The 23,473-nt window shown below is 49.0% G+C and overlaps 1 protein-coding gene across 1 annotated transcript in view; it reads left to right on the top strand.

Moving 5' to 3' along the window:
- LAMC3 (laminin subunit gamma 3) overlaps positions 1 to 23,473 on the top strand; it is a 98,706-nt gene that overhangs the window by 37,393 nt on the left and 37,840 nt on the right. Inside the window, exons 5-8 of the mRNA XM_048512188.1 lie at positions 429 to 617; positions 10,299 to 10,445; positions 15,061 to 15,279; positions 21,985 to 22,173. Coding sequence (XP_048368145.1) covers positions 429 to 617; positions 10,299 to 10,445; positions 15,061 to 15,279; positions 21,985 to 22,173 — 744 coding nt within the window. The remainder of the gene's footprint in view (positions 1 to 428; positions 618 to 10,298; positions 10,446 to 15,060; positions 15,280 to 21,984; positions 22,174 to 23,473) is intronic.

Genomic DNA, 23,473 nt, shown 5'->3' on the forward strand with positions numbered 1-23,473 from the left:
AACTGGGGAATCATTTTAAAAGGGGATTTTAAAACATTTCAAATATTTCCAAGCTGGAAATAAAATGATTAGTGGATTAAGGGGGGGGGGGGGGCAATGCAGACCCACATGGAGGAAATGTTTTATTTTGTGCCTCAAAACGTTTTAAAGTGTCCGTCCAGAGGGGCCTGTTAAGTCTCGGACTCCAGATTCTTGGTGTTTATTGAAAGGCAGCAAGTACCTAGCTTGAGAAAGCCTGTTCTGCTCGACCTGGCTTGCTCGGGTTCCTTTATCCTAGCCCAACTTGCATCGGCCAGGCTCGGCTCCTAACAGAGCCAGAGGCAACACTTTTTTTAAAAGGTGCTGGGGCTCAGAAATGCATGGAGGCAACCCCTGCTATGGCTAGGTCTTGCTTCGTCTAACCTGCCATCACAACACTTTCTACCCAGCATGCAACTGTAGTGGCCGGTCAGATGAGTGCTTTTATGACTGGGAGCTGTACCGGCGCACCAGGCACGGCGGCCACTGCCAGAATTGCCAGGAGAACACGGACGGGCCGCACTGCGAACGCTGCCGACAGAACTTCTACCGCTGGGACATCCAGATGGCCTGTCAGCCCTGCAACTGTAACCCGGCAGGTACACAGAGGTTGGAGAGGGAAGGGATGGCATTGCATGATGGGATTGCATGGGGATTTTTTAAAATGTAGAATTTTACCTTGCATTCTTCTCTACAATGAGATCTTCTCTACAATAAATGCCAGGAAAAGATGAAAATTAGCTTCCCACAGTGAGGGGACAGGATAGAGCCATCTTCATTGGACGTAAGGTTTACACAGTCACACACTGTGGATGTGAGACTCGGACTTAAGGGTCCAGCCTGGAATTAGTGCTTTATACCTCCAGCCTGAGTCTGATTGGACCCTTCAGCCAGATGCCCCTCTCTGCTGCTATCGGCCCCCTCTAAGTAGGGCAGGCTTCCTCAGCAGCCAATCTTGAGGAGGGCAGTGTGGTGCAGAGGACTTTGGTCCAGCAGCTCTCTCTGAAGGCAAGCCGTTCAGCTGGCAGACGGGACGAGGATCTGGTGCTGTTGGACTCAAGTTCTGGCTCTGAGCCCTGTGGCATCTGACAAGAGAATTCCAAGCAGGGGTAGGGAACCTGCGGCTCTCCAGATGTTCAGGAACTACAATTCCCATCAGCCTGGGGGGGGGTGGGGGGGGGGGGGGGTGGGGGGGGGGGGGGGTGGGGGGGGGGGGGGGTGGGGGGGGGGGGGGGTGGGGGGGGGGGGGGGTGGGGGGGGGGGGGGGTGGGGGGGGGGGGGGGTGGGGGGGGGGGGGGGTGGGGGGGGGGGGGGGTGGGGGGGGGGGGGGGTGGGGGGGGGGGGGGGTGGGGGGGGGGGGGGGTGGGGGGGGGGGGGGGTGGGGGGGGGGGGGGGTGGGGGGGGGGGGGGGTGGGGGGGGGGGGGGGTGGGGGGGGGGGGGGGTGGGGGGGGGGGGGGGTGGGGGGGGGGGGGGGTGGGGGGGGGGGGGGGTGGGGGGGGGGGGGGGTGGGGGGGGGGGGGGGTGGGGGGGGGGGGGGGTGGGGGGGGGGGGGGGTGGGGGGGCTGATGGGAATTGTAGTTCCTGAACATCTGGAGAGCCGCAGGTTCCCTACCCCTGGGTTAGGCCTTCAGGTACAGCCCTGATCCCCAGCTGTTTAGGACTAGAATGAGTCTGCAGCTGAAACCAGCAAATCTTCCGAAAGCAGGGTCTTCAGTTCAATCAGACTTTTTTCTTTGTATTCATGAAACCATGAAAACAGAACAATACAAAGAAAAAATCAGACAACTTTTGGACCCCACAACATACAAAAAGCTAAAACAGGACCCAACCAACAAAATCACCAGAAAAACCAACACCTTGATTAAGAACTCCTCCATTGATCCAATCATACACCAACATCTCTGCAAATCTGAAGCTCACCCTCCTAGACTTTATGGACCCCCCAAAATCCACAAAGACTCCACTCCACTCAGACCCATTGTGAGTGCAATTGGATCCCCTACGTATGATTTGGCAGAATTCCTAGCTGCACAACTACAAATCCATATTGGACTTACTACACATTACATTAAGGACTCGGCGCACTTCATTGAAAAAATCAGCAACCTTAAACTTAACCCCAATGACAAACTGATCAGCTTTGATGTGGTTTCCCTATTCACCAAGGTCCCCATAGCAGACACCATGGCACTCATTAACCGGAATTTTCCAAAAGACATCACAGCCCTGTTTCAACAATAATGAATTCTATGAACAGGGGTAGCCATGGGTAGCTCTCTTAGCCCTGTAATAGCAAATTTTTATATGGAACACTTTGAGGAACAAACCCTGGAAACAGCACCAAAAAAGCGTACCATATGGTTCCATTATGTGAATGACACATTCACCATTTGGAGCCACGGAGAAGAAGAACTAAACAAGTTCCTGGACCATATCAACAAGATCCACCCAAACATCCAATTTACTATGGAAAAAGAGAATGAAGGAAAACTACTATTTCTAGATGTGTTAGTCATCTGCAAACCAAACCAACAATTGGGCCACACAGTATACAGAAAACCTATGCACACGGATAGATATCTACAAAAAAACTCCAATCATCATCCAGGACAAAAAAGGAGCACCATTAAAACTTTGGTAGATCGCATAAACGGAATCTGTGAACCACACCTCCTTCAAGAGGAATTGAATCACCTAAACTCTACAGGCTAATGGTTACTCTACTACAGACAGCAGAAGAGCTGCAAGACCAAGAATAAGCCACATGAACAAAGATAAAGAACCACCTAGAGGGAACATGTTCTTACCATACATCAAGGGAACCACTGACTGCATAAGAAAACTGATGAAGAACCTACAAACAATCTACAGATCCACTAAGAAAATTCTACAAATGCTATGTTCAGCAAAGGATAAGAGGGATCCTCTAACTACTGCAGGAGTCTACCGCACACCATGAAGATGTGGACAAGTCTACCTAGGAACCACCAAACGCAGCGCTCAGACACGAATCAAAGAACATGAAAGGCACTGCAGACTAATTCAGCCAGAAAAATCAGCAATAGCAGAACACATGATAAACCAACCTGGACACAGAATATTATTTGAAAACACAGAAACCACTACGTCAGACTACACAGAGAAGCCATTGAAATCCACGGACAATTTCAACAGAAAGGAATAAAACCATGAAAATGAACAAAACTTGGCTACCATGTTGAAAAACGCTAGAGTCAAGACAGTGACTAATCAGCTCCACACAAACACAGGTTGACTATAGACAGTAAACAATCAAAGGGAATAAAGGCCAGGCTACTTCTATTCAGATGCCCTCACCTATTGACCTTGCTATCTTCATTGTTACTCGCAGTGGTGGCAAACCTTTGGCACTCCAGATGTTATGGACTACAATTCCCAATTGGCCATGCTGGCAGGGGCTGATGGGAATTGTAGTCCATAACATCTGGAGTGCCAAAGGTTCGCCACCATGGTGCTAATAGGTGGATCCCACTCAACACATGTAAATCTAGCTTGCTAATTGCACCCTTTACTTGTCAACAGATAATAGTTCTTTCCCCCACCCTGGATACTCCAACTGATATATATACTCCACTTGCTTTCCTACTATCAGATCCTCTGAAGATGCTAGCCATAGATGCAGGCAAAACATCAGGAGAGAATGCTGCTAGAACATGGCCATACAGCCCGGAAACCACACAACACCCCAGATTTTAGATTAACTCTCTGTGCCTGTTATGCTCGCTTTTCCTGTACAGATGGGGTTATACAGAATCTGAAATGCTACAACCCAGTGTGGCTATAAGAAGTCCGGAATGGTTGTCCCATGTGCCATTTGTATACATGTCCCCTGCTCCAGCAAGGTATTCCTGCCAACCCAAATCGACCTGCCAGCGTTTAATAAGGGCACCTTTTCCTTAGAAGAGCCACCATCCAAGCCCCAGCGAGTGAATGGTGCCAAGAGCCACCTGGCCTCCTGCAGCAACTGGGATCCCATACCCGGTCTGCCTCTGCTTTCAACCTGTATACGGAACTCTGTTAGGTTGGATAGAAGGCGCTGGAACTGGAAAGGTGATAGAGTAGGCTGCATCTTCTCCTCGATTTCGTGAAGCCTGTCAAAGACCAATCCAGAATGGAAATTCAGAATTCTTTATGCACAGGCTAAAAGACTGCTGCCCACTCCAGCTAAGGAGACCTTTTAAGGGCTCTGCTCGCTTCTATTCTATGTCTCGCTGACTCTTTCATTTCTCTTTAATAATAACCTTTAATCCTGCCTCCCCCTGAGAACTATTAAAGCATTGCTAGTTCAACCTCTCTGGTATTACCAACATTTCATTAGTGTTAACTGAATTGCACTAAAGTGCACAGAACATACTGTCTTGTAATTTAACTGAACATAGTAAAAAACGTAGTCAATAAGTCATTCACAAATCCATAGTTCGTTCTATCTATCTATCTATCTATCTATCTATCTATCTATCTATCTATCTATCTATCTATCTATCTATCTATCTATCTATCTATCTATCTATCTATCTATCTATCTATCTATCTATTCTATCTATATATTTGTAAATCAAGTTGCATCTGACTTATGGTGCTGCTGTAGGGTTTTCAAGGCAAGAGACATTCCAAGGTGGTTTGCCATTGCCTCGCCTCTGTACAGCAACCTCGGCTTCCCTGCTGGTCTCCCATCCAAATGCCAACCAGAGCTGACACCGCTCAGCTTCTGAGCTCTGACTAGAGTGGGCCAGCCGGGGCTACCCAGGTCATGGCAAAAATATTTGAGCAAACTTTATTTTAACCCTGTTTTTCATTTTGGTGTTAAGTGTTCCCAGCCAATTGCAGTTTACCCTGCTTTTACCTTTCAACAGGTTGCTGTTTCAGATTTGCACTTTCCTGAATTTTAAATGGTTGTAAAAAACAACATATTCACTTGCCACAGGAGAGGTAAAGGAGAGAGGCGGAAAGCTATACCTGAACGTCACTGCATGTTCTTCATGGTGTGTGATGTTCCTGTGTCCTTCCAGACTAGAGTTCTGCACTGACACCACAAAGCCATCCCCCTTTAAAACCAGCCAGATGGGGAAGGGAGAAGCATTGGGGGCATGATCCTGTGTATGAAACCGCACCAAGAGCTCCTGCCCGTAGCTGAGGCGCTGGTCACATAGGAACTTCTCTAGGAGTTGGGAGGAGAATGAAGACCTGTTAGCAAAATGCAGGTGACAGGAAGGCCTGTTGGTGATGACGAGGGCTCACTGTGCCATTTCACCCGTCATACTGGGAAAGCACCCATGTGTACCTACAGAACCATCTCTTCGGGTGTAATCCCTCGACAATCGCTGTGCTCAGTGAATGAAAATTTGCCATCCTGTATGGGGAGGTGCAGCATATAAAATTAATGAAATAAATACATTTCCCTATCTCGTGAGTACATATATCAGGGCTCTGTGGTGAGTCAGGATCTTTTGGGGGGAGTAGGATGGGGGTGGGGTGCTTGTATTGTCTTTAAAGGACATGGTTTTGCATCACCAAATGCTGTTTGTCGGCCTGCAGTCTTTCAGCGACTGTTTGCTTAATCACTTAAACCCAGAAGAAGAAGAAGAAGAAGAAGAAGAAGAAGAAGTAGAAGAGGAAGAGGAGGAGGAGGAGGAGGAGGAGGATTTATATCCCCCCTTTCTCTCCTGTAAGGAGACTAAAAGGGGCTTACAAACTCCTTTCCCTTCCCCCTCATAACAAACACCCTGTGAGATAGGTGGAACTGAGAGAGCTCTGAAGAACTGTGACTAGCCCAAGGTCACCCAGCTGGCATGTGTTGGAGTGCACAAGCTAATCTGGTTCACCAGAAGCCTCCACAGCTCAAGTGGCAGAGCAGGGAATCAAACCCGGTTATCCAGATTAGAGTGCACCTGCCATCTAGTGGTTAAGAGCATTTTCTCTGACAAGATTGAAGCAAAGGGCTCTTTAACCGCTTTCCCCCCAAAGTGAAACAGCAACAGAGACTTTGGCAGCAATTTCCCTTTATGATGCTCTGCAGCTCTTTGCTCCCACTTGCCTCTGCCTTGGCTCACACAGGGTCCAAGCAGGCAATGCATATCACAAGGGAAGGCTAAGGCCTCTATAGCTGCTCTCCTGGAGTCTTAGAGCCCTTTGCCCATGTGTGAGTTTCTGCAAATTTAAGTAATCTGGCCATTCTTGCTGGACTAGTAACTCTCAAAAATGAGGATGGAAGAATCAGGATTCCCGTGCAAATGTAATGAATGAAGCTGCACACAAATATTGCTTCTTGTTTGCAGATGCTACACCTGGTGCCACGAAATCTGCTGCTTCCTGCTTGTCTGGCTGTAGGAAGATCTCTCCTTCTTCCCAGCTCAGCGGAACCTCCTGACCCACCGGAGTTTCTGCTCTCCAGCCGTCCAGCCCTGGTTGCACAGAGGAAGACAAGAAGTCTGACTGATGGTTCCATGTAGAATCTTTTGAGGTTCAGCGGAAAGGGGGCAAAGGACACCCTGTATTTTTCTGTGCGTGTCAGCACTTTGAAGGTCCCCACTGTGGCGGGAGTCTCTGTCGGCAGCCAACAGATGTGCAAGACCTCCAACTGAACAGGGAAAAAGGAGGAGGCACACTGCCGTTGCCAACCTTTTCGTTCTGTCCATGTTTTTTGCTGGTGTTCTCAGTTCACTGTAGTTCTTAATACCATCTATATCAATTGGCACACACAAAAATTATGCCTAGGCAGAGAGTGACAAACCACTTATGAATGTCTTGCTCTGAAAGGTCAGCGGTGACTTGGGGCTCCGATCCTTGCCAAGAGGTCGGGGAGTTTGGATCATTGGGGTCCTGGGCTGTCAGTAGGGAGTGCTGTTGCGCAAAAGATGGGGCTCCCCACTTGCTTCTGCTTCACCGGAGTCCTGCTGTCTAGGACCGAGCAAATGCCAGCTTTCTCCACCCTACTCCAACTTGGAGAGATGTCTTTGGATGGGGAATGAACCAAGCTAAGCAAAGGCTCAGGAAGGACAGGAGGTGGACGTCAGCATTGAGTGACACCTTTGTGTCTCAATGAATGGCCGGCTTCAGAGGGGTCCCAGGCAGACAAGGAGAGGAAAGCACCTGCAACTGTTTATCGTTCCATCCCTAAGTTGACTCACCCATCCTTCGAGTTTTTATCTGGCCTGCAGAAACTCCAAGGAAGTCAGGGTTTATACAGGATCCTCCTTTCTTCCCAACAACCCTGTAGGTTAGGCTAAGAGAGTGGGTGTGTTACTGACCCAACATCACCCAATGAGATTTATGGTGGAGCAGGGACTTGAATGCAATTCCCCATGTCCTTTCCTAGTTCTCCACCCACTGCACTAGTATTAGTGTGCCTGTGAGAGGGTGAAGCGAGGGGCAGTCTCCACCCCACCCTGTCCACACACAGAAAGAGAGGGCAGAAGACGCGCGGCTGCGGCACCGCAGTGCCCCTTCCTGACTCCCAGGGCCAGCAGCAGCAGCAGCAGCAGCTGCTCCACAAGGCCCTCTGCTGGAGGCCAGGTTTTCCCAGCCGCTTTCTCCTCTCTTGGACGAGGTTTTCCCACACCTGATCCACCAGCAGTTTGAGGCTGGATCTTGTGATCTGTCACCAGAAGGAGAGCAAGCTCCATGTTTCCCTCCCCCCCTCCCTTCTGACCCCAGGGTCATGTGATCCTGTGGATTAGGAGCCGTGTGGACTGGGGGTCCATAGCAAGGAGCGGGAAGGGGATGAAATCCCCCCCCCCCCGCTTCTTCCGTCAGAGGAGCTGCGCTGGAGGCAGGGAGGGAGGGGGATTTTGCTCTCGCCTGTTCCCCAGAGCTGCTCCCTGACTCCCCCTCCCCACCTTGGCTATTAGTTCGCCTGGGTCCTACAACTCTTTGCGGGGAGGGGGGAGGGAGAACGTGGGGAAGCTCCCCAGTCCATGGATTCTGCCCCGGGTCTTCCCTGCTCCTTTGCCTGTTGGGGTTTTTTTCTGTGCTGTGTCCATTCTACTTTCCTGGATTCTAATTGAATGAAGAGAATTTCTAAAATTATGAAGTAGTGAGGGCATCATTATGCATGGGATTAGGCAGAGTTTGATGCAAGTGATGCAATTCATTTGCATCTCCTCCTCCCACCATTACCAGTGTGCTTATGCAACAACAGGTAATATATTGCTAAAAAGTAATCTCATTGCAGTTGTCCATAAGATTACATCTCGTCTGTTGTCTTTTGCTAATGATGTGAGAATGATGTCTGGCTACATAGTTGCATAGGTTTGACAATACTCATTTCCTCTTTCTGGGGTCTTCTGCTAACTGCACTTCCACGAATAGGGTCTAAGGAACTCTCAGACCCCCCCCCCCCGCAACCCCCCCCCAACTCTTAAAATTATCAACTGGCTGACCATAGTTACAGGTGAAACCTAAGGAGCAAAAACCTACCAGACCACAGCCACAGAGCCTAAAACCCCCACAGGAGCCAATTTACAGGATTTCTAATTGGCCACCGTGACTGTTTTACTGGCATACATCAAATGAACATTTGTTGTGCAGGTAACATGCAGAGAGAAACATTTCCTAATGACCTTGTCTGAAGTCAGAGATGATATTGTGCACTTCGTACCCAGGAGCCGCCGCACACGCCTGCGAGTGTCCAAAGCAGAAACAGCTGGTGCACCCAGCAGGGTTGTGGGGCTGCAGGTTGAAGGCCCCCGGCTGGCACCTGGACAACGAGGAAGCACAGGCCAGATCTTTAGTCCACTCTCTTCAGAACGACCCAGAGCAGAGAATCAAGACTGGACTAGAAACTTATTTGACACTGAAAGCTAATAATCTCTGGAATTTGTATGCTGAGAATAACCACAGTTCTGTCACCTGCATCCAACACCACACTGGCTTTACTTAATAAGCATGTAAAAATAGATACTACCCCAGACTTACAACAACCCTTGCTGCCCCACCCAATTCTGCTGCCTAAGGCCAAACTGAGTGGGTGGGAGATCAGATCCCTGCATTCCCCCTCCCCCCCCACTCCACTGATATCGTTATCAGCAGCCACACAATCCCTCAACTAAGGCTTGGTTTGGGATGAATAAACAAAACCAGTCTTAACCAATGGGCAGCCAAATCCCCTGGCCCAGATTGCATTCACTCAAGAGTTCTTAAAGAGCTCAAGCATGAACTTGCTGATCTTCTCACTTTAATATGCAACTTATGCCTGAAATCGGTCTCCATCCCTGAAGACTGGAAGTTGGCCAATGTCACACCAACTTTTAAGAAAGGATCTAGGGGGGACCCAGGAAATTACAGGCCAGTAAGTTTGACATCTGTTCCTGTCATGCCCTTATATAAGGCAGTGGTGCAACCGCACTTGGAGTACTCTGTTCAGTTCTGGTCGCCTCATCTCAAAAAGGATATCGAAGAGATAGAAAAAGTGCAGAGAAGGGCAACGAGGATGATTGAGGAACTGGAGCACCTTCCTTATGAGGAGAGGCTGCAGCGTTTGGGACTCTTTAGTTTGGAGAGGAGACGTCTGAGGGGGGATATGATTGAAGTCTGTAAAATTATGCATGGGGTAGAAAATGTTGACAGAGAGAATTTTTTCTCTCTTTCTTACAATACTAGAACCAGGGGGCATACATTGAAAATGCTGGGGGGAAGAATAAGGAAACACTTCTTCACGCAACGTGTGATTGGTGCTTGGAATATGCTGCAACAGGAGGTGGTGATGGCCACTAACCAGGATAGCTTTAAAAAGGGCTTGGACAGATTTATGGAAAAGTCGATCTATGGCTCCCAATCTTGATCCTTTTTGATCTGAGATTGCAAATGCCTTAGCAGACCAGGTGCTCGGGAGCAGCAAGCAGCAGAAGGCCATTGCTTTCACATCCTGCATGCGAGCTCCCAAAGGCACCTGGTGGGCCACTGCGAGTAGCAGAGTGCTGGACTAGATGGACTCTGGTCTGATCCAGCTGGCTTGTTCTTATGTTCTTAGGAGCAGCTGACTCAGGCCCACGCTGGGGGAAGGGGTTGGGCAAAGGCCGCTTTGGGAGACGATTTCCACTGACAGTCACTGCCATTAGAGCTATGAGCTGTTCTTTGATTTATTAACTCACAGAGATTAGGGAGGGTCTGGGAAGTCCATTTGTTCTGCCTCCTTATATCCGGAATGCTCAGTCTTTAGCTTTAGAGCACCAGAAGCTCAGGTGCATTTGCTTGGGGGCTAACTCACCTGTTGCATAGGAATCCTTCTACTTTCTCCTTACAGCTGCAGTGTCCTGCGTGGGGATCACATGTCCCTATGCTGCCGGCTGCATCACAGGCACAAGGTCTGCAAAGGAAGGGGAAAATGAAGCCACTTGGCTGGTTCTGGTCATCTTGGCACACTTTGTGGTCCAGAAAGGTTGTTCCAGAGGTTCGTGCAGCTGGGAATTCTTTGCATATAGTACCCATTTCCCCTCTGTGCATGGCACCTGAGGAGGCTGGCAGCTTCCTGAGTGAAGCTTACGTAGGTAAGGGGGGGTTCATGGGTTCAACCCCCCATTGCATGTCTGGCTTGCTTGAGTGCCCCCCCTGCACCCCTGCAGGGTGGGGCTCCACCCCCGCCAAACCCCACCAGGAGACGGCGCTCCAAGCTATCTTGTGAGGTAGTTGTGGCTGGGACAGTTCTGAGAGAACCGGAACAAAGCCATGGTGTGGAGAAAGAACTGGCATTAGCTTGATTGTAGCTGTATTAGTATTACTTCCTCTGTAAGTTTTGTACTGTGCTTTTAAAAATTTAATTGTCTTTGGTCTTTCTCCAGCTGGCCCATACTGGGTGCTGAATGGTAATTGGCTGAAGGTCATTGCCCAGCTGGATGGAGTTGATAAGTGAAAAATGTTAAGCCTCACATCTGATAAGTACAATTAAAACTTCAGTTTAACATCAGAGGGATTTTTCCCCTTTTCCTCCGTCTGGGGTTGCAAATACTAGAAGCTACGTTCTGATGGCTTGTTAGAATATAGCAGAGGAATTTTTTAACACTTGCCTTATTCTGGATGTATTGAACAATGCTGTGTCCTTTTATTTTTTATTTATTTTAAAGTTGCTGGTTCTTATGTGACTGCTTACAAACCAGCATGCCCTGCCTTATTGAATGGAAATAGGATTTAATAAACTTTACAAAGATGTTTTAAAAGGACTTTTGCCTCTGAGTTATGTGTTGATTCAAAATTCAGACCCACGTATAATGAGGACCAGTCAGGTCTTCCTTTACACACGGTCACCCTTCAGGCTTCATGTGGAGGAGGGGAGAAACAAACTTGGCTCATCAGATTAGAGTCCACTGCTCTTAACCTGTACTCTGCACTGGCTTCCCAACATTATAACCTTGATTCCTTCTCTCTGCAGAATCTCTATTCACAACTGTCCAGGGGGGTGGAGTAACTTCCTCCTCACCTGCACCCGCCTTCACTGAGGGAGTGGAACCCCTTCTGGCAACGCTCGCATTTCCAGCCGGTCACGGTGGCTTTGCACGGGCATGCCCCTGAGCTGTCACACTGGAGACTTAAGGAGCCTGGGAAGAAGAAGAAGAGTTTGGATTTATATCCCCCCTTTCTCTCCTGCAGGAGACTCAAAGGGGCTTACAATCTCCTTGCCCTTCCCCCCTCACAACAAACACCCTGTGAGGTGGGTGGGGCTGAGAGAGCTCCGAGAAGCTGTGACTAGCCCAAGGTCACCCAGCTGGCATGTGTGGGAGTGCCCAGGCTAATCTGAATTCCCCAGATAAGCCTCCACAGCTCAGGCGGCAGAGCTGGGAATCAAACCCGGTTCCTCCAGATTAGATACACAAGCTCTTAACCTCCTATGCCACTGCTGCTCCTAGCAAAGAAGCAAAGCAACAGGCAGGCAGGAAAGAGAAAGGGTCCAGACCTGGGTTCAGGGAACTGGCTGAATGGACTACTGGTGGGACTGAAATGCAGGGTGCCAGGGGATTTAGAGACAGACACAAGTATGGATGACTTTCAAAGGAGGTTAGACAGACTCGTGGAGGCAGTGGCGTATTTGCCTAAGGACAAGGGGTACCCCTTGCCCCCAGGCGCCACTCTTCTGGTCAAGTGGGGAGCACAAAATCGGTCCCCCACGTGAACAGGAAGATGCAGTGGCGTGTGCGTGTGGAGCAGCAGGACTTCCTACTGCCTCGTTGTCTCTGAGCGCCCCTGACCCCGCCCATGTCGATGACACACTTGAAAATGACATTGTCTCTGAGCACCCTTGACCCTGCCCATGTCATCATTGACATGGGCAGGGTTGAGGGTGCCTGCCCCCCCCTCCGCCCCCCTGCTGGCTGGGCTTCCAGCCAGCAGCCAGCAGCCAGCAGTCCCTTCTGCCCTCCCCTCCAGGCAGGCCAGAAGAGACAGCAGTCCCTGGCCTCAGAGAGCTGCTTTTATAAGCACGGAGGCTTAAGCACTGTGGCCCCGCCCCCTGAGCCCCGCCCCCCAGCCTCAGTGCTTATAAAAGCAGCTCTCTGAGGCCGGGGACAGCAGACTCTTCTGGCCTCCCCACAGGGAAGGGCAGAAGGGACTGCCGGTTGCTGGCTGGGGGTGGGGTGGAGCTTCAGCCCCAGACGTGGAGGCAGGGCCCCCAGGCACAGGGGCGGGTTGGCAGTAAGGGGCCAGAACCCCGCCCCCAGGTGGGGTGGGCACCCGGAGACAATTTGTCTCTGGGCGCCATTTACCCCTGGTATGCCTCTGAATGGAGGAAAGGTTCATCAGTGGCTACTAGCCGTAGTGACTAAAGAGAACCTCCATATTCTGAAGCAGCAAGCCTTTGAACACCAAGGCTAAGAGGCAGCATTAGGGAAAGGGATTGGCTTCTGTGGCATCCAGGGCAACTGTTTGTGGCCACCATGCAAGTCAGGATGCTGGCCTGAAAGATAACTACCAGCAGGGCTCTTCTTATGTTCTTATGAATGAATCGCTGCTCACAGTACATCTTTTCAGATACTGCAAAATTGCTGTTATTTAGCACTCATTTACAAGTGGATTTTGCTTTGTGGACAAGAACCTTCTAGAACAGGGGTGTCCAACTCTGATGTCCCAGCATGCTGGCAGGGACTGATGGGAATCGTAGTCCATGAATATCTGTGGTCCCAGAGTTGGACACCCCTGTTCTAGAGTCTCATCTGGCTTGGAATCAAAGGCATAGCTAGGGGAAATAGCCCGGTGCAAAATCTGAGTTTTGCGCCCCCCTGCCCCCCGGAATGGATGGCCTCCCTACGACTCAAGGCCACCCTCCCACTACGACCAAGGAACAATTTTTTGCACCAGGTCATCTCAAAGTCACCATCACATAGAACATGCTCCAACTCACAAATTTGAACACACCCAGGGCTCCCTAGTTTAAACAACATTGGGTGCGATGCTGCTTTTTTAAAATCTCAAACGGCATCACTTTTAATGTTGTTTAGACTAGAGAGCCCAGACTCTCCTTTCAAATCCACCTTAAAGGGAGAATCTGGGCTCCCTAGTTTAAACAACATTGAAAATGATGCTGTTTCAGGGTAGATTCCCCCCATCCCACCACCCAAACAGCATCACTTTCAATGTTGGTTGTTGTGGGTTTTCCAGGCTGCGTGACCGTGGTCTGGTAGACCTTGTTCCTAATGTTTCACCTGCATCTGTGGCTGGCATCTTCAAAGGTGTATCACAGAGGGAAGTCTGTTATACACTGTGTCCAGACTTCTCTTATAACAAACTTCTCTCTGTGAAACACCTCTGCAGATGCCAGCCACAGATGCAGGTGAAACATTCGGGACAAGATCTACCAGACCACGGTCATGCAGCCCGGAAAACCCACAACAACCAGTTGAATCCATCTGTGAAAGCCTTCGAAAATACTTTCAATTTTTTAAATCTAGGGAGCTCAGATTCTCCCTTTAAATCCATGCCGGGGGTGGGGGGGGGGGATGATTTAAAGGGAGAATCTGAAGAAAAATTGAGGGTGCCTGTCAAGGGAGCATAAAGTCATTTTATTTACAGTCAGCGACCAGTAGTACAAGATCAGTCAGGGGAGCATTATTTAAGTTATCAGTACCAAAATTTCAGACTACATTCAGGAGATTCTCCTGATGATACCAGCCAGGTTTGGTGAAGTTTGGGTCAGGGGGTACAAAGTTTATGGACCCTCAAAAGGGTAGCCCCATCTACTATTAGCTCCCATTGGATGAGGGATGGGGCACCCACTTTGGGGGCCCATAACTTTGGATGCTCTAAACCAAACTTCACCAAACCTGGCTGATATCAGCAAGAGACCCTCCTGATGATACCAACCAGGTTTGGTGATGTTTTGTGTATGGGGTTCAAAGTTATGGACCCTCAAAAGATAGCCCCACCTACTATTAGCTCCCATTGAAAACAATTGGAATGGGGGCACCTCCTTTGGGGGTCCATAAACTTGGACCCCCTGAACCAAACTTCACCAAACCTGGCTGGTATCATCAAAAGTGTCACCTGAGGGTAGCCTGAAATTTTGGTGCCACTAGGGGTAGGGAACCTGCGGCTCTCCAGATGTTCAGGAACTACAATTCCCATCAGCCCCTACCAGCATGGCCAATTGGCCATGCTGGTAGGGGCTGATGGGAATTGTAGTTCCTGAACATCTGGAGAGCCGCAGGTTCCCTACCCCTGGCCTAACAGCTCATGAGAGATCTTCAGCTGAGGCTCTAATTCATCTCCTCCCTTTGCGGGAGGTGAGACAAGGCTTTTTCAGTTGTGGCACCTCCAGTTAGGAAATGCCTGCTCAGTGCCAAGTTTTTGGCACCAGCTGAAGACTTCCTAATTTTACGCAGCATTTTCAGTTTGATTTTGTGTGTGTGTGCTCATTTATATTTTAATTATGCACAGTTATCTTTTGCAGGCCACCTCAAGAACTCTTGGAGTTTTGCTTTTCCCCCCTAATGAATGGTCCCTTGGAAAAAAGTTAGACAGGCACTTGTACACAGGTGAATAGGGTCTGGTTTATCTCTGATGATCCCTTGGCATTTCCACAGGCAGACTTTCCTTGAAGGAGGTCCGGCTCACATCTGCTCACCCAGGTCTCTCCCAACCTGCCCCATGGGTGGAAGAATGCATCTGCCCACATGGGTACATGGGTCAGTTCTGCGAGTCCTGTGCTCCAAACTTCAAGCGAGAGGTTCCCTTTGCCGGGCCGTTAACCAGCTGCATTCCTTGTTCGTGCAACCAACATGGCAGTTGTGATCCTAACACAGGTCAGAATTGCTTTCTCTCTCTCTCTATCTGTCTGCCTTTCGTGTTTCTATCCTGCCTTTTCCTCCAAGGATCTCAGCACCTGAGGTGCCTAAAGCCCTCCCCACCCCCCGCAGCCCACAGGGAAGGTGAGGCTCTGGGGCAGGGCTCAGGGGCAGCAGTGGCAAGGTGGCTCCTGGGCCAGCCTGCCGCCACAGCACCAGCCTGGGCCACCTGCCACCGAGCTCTCTGCAGGCCAGCTTCTGGGCAGGAGTCAGCCTACAGGGAGGCCAGGGGGCAGGGCACTGCAGTGGGCGGCTCAGGCAGGCACCCCAGTGGTAGACTGGCTCCTGCCCTCCCCAGCCTCCCTCCATGACCGGCTCCTGCCCTCCCCAGCCTCCCTCCTGCCCTCCCCCACCCCCCCGAAACGGCATGCACCTGAGGACATGGGATACCCCATGTTCCCAGAGCCCTTCAGGGGTTGGGCGGTATATAAGTTTGAAAAATAAATAAATAAATATAAATAAATTAGCGGTACACCACTGCTGAGGTGGTCTTCCTTTATCCTCTTGCCCTCCCAGATGGCTCTAATGAAAAGGTGCTCATCATGCCAAAGGTCTTCTCCCTGCAAGCTCTTTTCGCTCTCCACGTTCTCTCACTGTACGAGCAGCCGTTCCTTCTGCAAATAGCCCTGTCCTCTTTGGATCACAAAGCCAAGAGCTGGGACTGTAAGGAAGGAACTGGCTCGCCCCAGGACCTCCCAGTCTGTATGCTCACTAAGCAGGGGTTTGAATCCAGCTCTCCTCCAGTCTGTGACCAGTGGTGTTGTCCCCACAACTGACGGATCCCTAAGTAACCCTGCCTGCCTGAAAGAAGCAAGGTGGTGTCATTCATCTCCGGAAATCTGACTAGCTATCTAATCACCGTGCAATTATGCTTTAAAGTGCAAATGATATCTCTGCATCATTTTATCTTTTTGCAGTTTGCTGGGAATAGCACTTGAAGTTATACTACCCAGAGTGCAAAAGGTCCATCACCTTGGAAATTGCAGTGGGGGGTGTCTGTGTGAGAGACAGAGGGAGAGGTTTTTTTTTTTAAGGAATGATCTCTCACAGAGCTATTATCATGGCAATGATCGTTGAGAATAATTCATGAATGCAGCAGCAGAAAGTGTGCTTTGTAAGTCTATAAAGGGCAAAGGAGATCCAATGGTGCTCCAGAGGGAAGCTAGCAAGGGGTCAGGCAGCCCAAGGGCAATGGATTTGCACTCAGCTCCATGCAAGTGGATCAGGCTGAAGACCCAGAGTCAAGAGCTGGGCAGGAACAGCTGGAGCCCAATCAGCCCATTATGCCATCTGATCTCTACTGAGCTGCAGCCCCACGGTCTGGCCGTTCACGCTGGAGGCGCGGAAGCACAGCAGAGATTGCAAAGCTACGTGGGATTTGACCCAGGATTGCTTAGGGTCCTTCACTTAAATCTGATGAAAGATGGGTGGGGCTGGGTGTCCTTGAGATGCCGCTTCAGCTGCATCACAGGCCCGGCTCACAGATTTGGTACCCAGCGAGGAGACACAGGCTTCATCCAGCTCTGATGGACCAAGCCCCCAGTCTCCATTCTGGCTGCCCCTTCTTCTGGGGCCTGATCCTTTGCCTGCCACAGACTGCACTGAATACCTCCAGCCAATAACTTGAGTTCTGTCCTGGTCTTGGGGCTCTGAGCCGCTGCAGACCCTGGCACAGAGCAGGGCAGCAGTTCCTACCTCTGGGGTAGGAGGACAGCATGTGAGTTCCAGTCCCAGAGTCTGAGGTTTAGGACCTTGTTCCTTACAGGAGAGCAAGTGAGTACATGACATTCGTGGAAGGGGACATTACCCCAAAGAGGAAGGCTGAAGGAAAGATCTGCAAAGAGGGAGAGATGTTTTGTGATAAGTGCTGCTGGAAGCCCACTAGGGCTCCGTGTGTGTGTGTGTGTGTGTGTGTGTGTGTGTGTGTGTGTTTGTTTGTTTGTTTGTTTGTTTGTATGTGCGCGCATGTGCGTGCGTGCGTGCTGGCCTGGGCCATCCCTGTCATGGCCCACTAGGGCCAGCCAGGACTAAACTCCACATCCCTGAACCTATATTAAGAATGTATTTCTTTTCTCCATTTATTTGCCTCAATACCTGCCTCTCTTGGATTCCGTGGCCTTTTGACCCTTTTGCTAGCCTTGCTTCTCTCCATGACCATCTCCTCCACCCCACCGCCACCACGTCAGACATCTGATGGTGTGTTCTAGTCCCTGAAAGTTTCTGCTAGAATAAAAATTTGTGGCTCTTCCAGGTGCCTCAAGACCCTTGTCTGTTTTTCCTGGAAAACATTTCCACAGCCACTCCTCTGGAAGAGGAGTGTCAACAATGGATCTGTGTTCTCAGAAGCTGGGACAGTCTTTAACTTCTCAAAAGAAAGCCCAGCTACAGACTCTGGAAGAAATTCCATTTCTGAAGGCCCAAGCAGGGATGGCTTGTGTGGGCAGAGTGCCAGCTCCAGCCCCTCCGGAGGCATGGCACACAGCATCTCAAAGGATGCCAGCATCCTGCCTGTTCTTCGGCTCCACAGCTGCATCATCTGGATCACTTGCCAGGGAGCAGCTGAGGCGACACAGCCTTGTTCAAAGGAAAGTCTGTAACAAGTTCCTGAACTTTGCCAAATGGCAACAGCACAATGTTCTGCCCACCCCCACCCCCACCCCCACCCCCACCCCCACCCCCACCCCCACCCCCCGCCCTCACTGTCGCCCCCGTGTTTTATTATTATGGAACTTTACCACGCCTGGTTTCCTTTTCTAATCTCACATAATCACCACATGCAATTCTGGTGCTTTAATCCCCCAGTTCCAGGGCTGCCAATCAAACCGTATGTCCATCAAATGTTTGACCCTCCCACTTTCTTTTTATCTACCCTTTTCCTGTCTTAACTCAGTTCTCTTGTCCCACTGTTTGACAAGCAGAGAACTTTTAAGTTTGTGAGGCCAGACCCCGTGTCTGGTCCTCAGTAGCTGTGTGTCATAAGGACTGGTAAAGAAATAAACCCACAGAACTGTAACTGCATTCATGTTTTATTTCTTTGATTGCTATTTTTCAATAAATCCTTGAGAATGTTACCACTGCTGCTCGGGTAACAATAAGTGATTTCAGCTCAGCAACGTAATGAGGCGCAGGAAGCCGACATTCTTCAAAGCAAAAGGATTTTATTTGCAGGTGATCGTCACAGCTCGGTCAGGAGAATCGCGCCCTTGCAACGCAGTGCAAGAACCTTTATTCCCAAACTTCAAAGGGGACAAAGGAACAGGGAAATGGGAGGTGAGAGGGCAAGTCCCTCACCAAACACCAATAGGAAAACAAACAACTCAAAAGCAAGATACAGTTACACTTTCTGAATGGGATTACCAAATCCCGCTGTCAGCGGTCTTCCCACGAGATCTCACAATGGTGCTGAATGGAGAGCAGATAAGGTCCATTCCTGAAATCTAGGTGGGCTCGCTGCCACACCCAGCTATTTCCTTTCGTAATACCCTGAGGCTCCCGCCTCACATCGCTGTAACAAAGAAAAGTTCAAACTGTCCAATGATGGTCCCTGCACATCTTCCAATGGCTGGGGACCTTTGGGTGCTGGCAACAGATTCGATTTGCAAGTCCAAAGAGGGTCTTTGTCCTCTTTAAGGAGTTGGCTGGGTGTTGGCCTAAGCTGCATTCCAGAGCCAGCTTCCTCGTCCCTTAATATCAAACCTTTCAGGCCACTGCTTTGGCCATCAGACACACATTTCAAAAATAACATTTCTAAACTTAAACGTTAGGGAAACCTTAAAGGGATCAACACATATACTTATAGGCAAGATTTTCCTAAACCTAACAATAACAGGACCGTAAACTAACTGGAGAACCTAGTCAAACTAAAATCCTAAACAGTAAGAAAATCATGAATTCAACTCTAAAGGGGCTTTTATTACATCCTAGAATGGCATAAACAAGAGGGAAACCTTATATCATTGGCACAAGCATACATAAGTGTTCTCTATGAGCCTTATGGAGGCTTCTGAACCACACAAGTCTCCGCGTCCGGGCATGGAGCCAGTGTAGCCAGGCAACCTGACTCAGGAAAATATTTTGTTTATTTTCCTGGCGGTAAAAAGAACTCAGATGGTTTGGAGTCATTGGAAGGAAAAGGACCCGGGATTGGGGCGGGATAGCATGGCTCTCCCAAGTTAGGACTCCGCCTCAATCATCATAGATACCTTTGGGATGATGCATGCATTGATGCAACTAGGAGCCTGTGGTGCTAGCTGAGGGATGTGACCATTCCTTTCCCCTCCCCAGGCTCTGCCCACCCCCACCCCCCAATCTTTAGGTATTCCCCAACCAAGCAATACCAGTCTGCCCTGTGGGTCTCTTGAGACAAACTGAATTTACAGAAACTCCACAACAAAGTCACCATGGATTTTTAAAATATAATTTGGTTGTTTTATGGTGAACTTATGGTTTTATTTTATTTTATGGTTGTTTTATGGTGAACTTCCTGTTTTATTCTTAGTATTTTCTCAAGTTTCAAGAAGAAATAAATATCCTTTTCACTCTTAAATCTGTGTCTGGGCGACATACCACTTCTTTCCGCATGCAGAAAATGTGTTGTTGATTATTTCCAATTCATTTTTTAATTTCATATTGAAAACAGCTTTCCTGTGTCTGGAGCCAGGCCTCAGTTCTGAAGCGACAGGCCAAAACAGGTCTGTCACTTCGTATGGTTTTGTAAGACTTGACATCTGAGATGTTCATTATCAGCATCCATTTCCAAAAGGGCATTGTTTCTCTTTTACTTGTTTCATGTGTTTGTCTGTGAAACAACTGATGATTTGCAGAGACCCAAACAGTACAGAAAGCTGGCATCTATAGATTTTATCAGCAGTTTGGGACCATTGACTATGTAGTGGTGCAGGATGAGAAAACTGGAATCATTGGGATTGGTTTTGCTGACAAATTTTCTACACAGATTATGTCCATTTGTCATGTAGCATGATGCTTAAGGTTTATAGAAGCAAAGTGTCATTTACAAAGTGATATTAGATACCTACCAATACAACAACTCACAGCCTGAACAGTATTTAAAATGTAATTAAATCTTGGAGACGCGGGGGTGGGGGGTGGGAGAAGAGTTCTAACTTCTGTTTCTTGTGTAACCACTGAGACAGATTTATGTGCATGGTAATGGAATGTTAAAGAAGGGGTAAACTATCCTTTTACTATTTTCACAGATCATGGAGATATATTCACACACACACACACACACACACCGATTTCTGTTCATAATATTAACAAGGTCTTGCTACTATAGTACTGTTAAGTACTTTTTAAGTTGCCAACAAGGGATGAGAACGAGTTGAGACTAAAACTAAGGAATGAAGGGAAGAGGAAATTAGAAGCAGGAAGAGACAAGAGAGCTAAAGACGTGATAAAAGGAAGGGAGCAGAATGAAGGAAGGGAAAATGTTGAAGAGTGGAGGAGAAGTTGCAAAAATAGGAAAAAATATTTTCTACAAACCACTAATAGGGAAAACCTGGCAGACCAAACAAAACAATGAAATCGGAGGGAAGGAAAGGAAAGGAAGAGGAACTCAGACCACTGGAAAGAACAGCATTGTTAAGGAGTAGGCTTGTTGGTTTGGTAAAACCCAATTTGACTTTTTTTCAAGTTCTAATCGGCCCCGAATACAAGCTGCAACTAAAATCTTGGGTCAAATACTGAGAAAATCTTCTGGATAACAGGTTTGGTGAAGTTTGATTCAGTGGTGCCGTGCTGTGGTTTCCATTAGAAACCCCCATCTCCCATTAGAAACCACTGGAAGCAATAGGAGATGGGGGCACCCCCCTTGGGGGCCCATAAAATTGGACCCCCTGAGCCAAACATCATCAAACTTGGGCGGGCTCATCAGAAGAGTCTGCCAAAGCCACCCTGCACAAAGACCAAACGCAGACTGCGAGCTCTGCCTTCCCTGTGCCCCCTACTGGCTGGGTGCAGAACAGCATTAGATGTGTGTTCTGAATGCAGCTTGGCTCTGCCTTCAGGGGTCCTCCCACTGACTTGGATCCTGGGGAATTTTGTCCCCCCAGTCCTCCCCTCTTGACAGCATTGAGAAAGGTGGGGTTTGGGAGGAGGAGGAACCTCAGAGGAGCATAGCTTCATAGTGTTCACCCTCCAAAGCGTCCATTTTCTCCAGGGGGGTCATTGCTCTGTGCAGTCTGGAGATCAGTTTTAACTCCAGGAAATCCAGGCTCAACCTGGAGGTTGGCAACCCTAGCAGGCCCAATAGAGGAAATTAATGCTGCAGGTAGGGCAAAGCATGGAGGGTTTATACTGGGCATGAGGATACACGTTTACACCTTAGACCCGTGGTGGCGAACCTTTGGCACTCCAGATGTTGTGGACTACAATTCCCATCAGCCCCTGCCAGCATGGCCAATTGGCAGGGAATTGTAGTCCATAACATCTGGAGTGCCAAAGGTTCGCCACCACTGCCTAAGACTGTTACCATTTCTCTCTTCTGCCTGTGGAGAGCAAGGTGGAGACACCTGATTGGCCATTGACTGGCCTAGGATGGACCATTGGTCAGTCCTAAAATGGCTGCTGTCTGCCTTCTGAAAAAGTGACCTGGGGCCGGGAGAGCCTTGGACTGCCTTTCTTCCTTGTTGTTCCCACACTCAGGACTGTGCCAGTGCCTACACAACACAGAAGGGCCTTCCTGTGAGCGCTGCATGCCTGGTTTCCACGGCAACCCCTTCCTAGGCTACCCGGATGACTGCAAACCTTGTCCTTGCCCAGGCCAGACGCCTTGCGCGGCCCTTCCGGAGAGCGGAGAGGTGGTCTGTACGCATTGCCCGCCAGGACAGAGAGGTGGGTCGAACTACCTGGAGGAGTATCTGATACCCCCCAAAACTGGTGGAAATGGTGTCACTGTCAGCAGTGTTTTAATGCATGCTCATGGGTGATTCTGTATGTATTACTGGTATGTGCCTTTCCCTTTCTGCCATTCCCCTTTTGTCTCTCTTTTTGTGACAAACTGACATTCTTGAGAATGGGGGTGGAGGTGGAACTTTGGCAACTTTGTCTACATTTTTGATTACAGGATTTAGAGGGCACTGTAGAATGGGAAAGCTTTTTCAAGGTGGAAGGTAAAATAACCTTTGTGGGTGGAATGGAAGTTCTAAAGCTACTTAATGGTTGCAAATAATAAAACACAGGAAGATGGCTGATTCCTTGTGGCCCAAGAGCGTGCTGGTGCGTACGGCAGCAGGCGGAGCAGCAGTTTTCAGAGAACTGAAGGCACTTTGTAAAAAGTATTGCCACCAGACAGATCTTGGGTGGGTGGGGCTCTGCCTGGCCCCACTCGCCTGGGTCGTGTGGGCTGGGGCCCCAATTTCACTGCTTGCTCCAGGTGCTGTTTACTGTTGATACACCTAATGGTGTGTTTGTTCATCTTGCTTTCCCCTTTCGATAAACAGACTTGTCAGACTCTGGGATGGTTTTTTAAAGCCTGCGTTGCCTCTCTGAGTAGCAGTAGTAATGGCATGAAAGCAGTAGACAATGTTGACAACTTTTTGAGCACTGGTTTTGACATCCTTGTCTCTGCGGCACAAATGCTTCAATCTATGTCTCATCAGCCTCTGTCTAGCTTCGCCGTTGCTGTCTCCTCTTCACCTGAGTGCTCCTGAGAAGGCAGGGGTTGAACTAAAGAAACTATTTTGCAGGGGTTCTGGTTGTCTTGGAGCAGGGTCAAAAGTGTGGCAAAGTTTCCATAATGGAGTCAGAAGGAGATACATTCGGATTAACTTCCTAAAAAATCTCATTCATGAACAATTTGAATTGGCTGTCTGAGGAAGCGGTAAAGTTCCCAAAAGCATGGAGTCTGAACACGGGCCATGTCCATATTGATGTCAATTTGTGCACTTATGGAATTTCTTTGAATGGCATAATTATTGCCAAATGTACTTTATGTTAGAGCACAACCAATTATAAAATGACTCTTTAACTTCATTGCTTGTTCCAGTTATTGCCAACCCATTTGAGAACATTATTACTAACCAGCAACTATTGACCACTGTTTTGGATCTAAAATACAACCAACCTCTTAATTGAGGATACTGGGACAATAATTGAAGATTTCTAGCAACTTTGGAAAGATCTCCAGGGGATT

Source organism: Sphaerodactylus townsendi, linkage group LG12 (genome assembly GCF_021028975.2).
Source record: "Sphaerodactylus townsendi isolate TG3544 linkage group LG12, MPM_Stown_v2.3, whole genome shotgun sequence".
Lineage (NCBI taxonomy): Eukaryota > Metazoa > Chordata > Lepidosauria > Squamata > Sphaerodactylidae > Sphaerodactylus > Sphaerodactylus townsendi.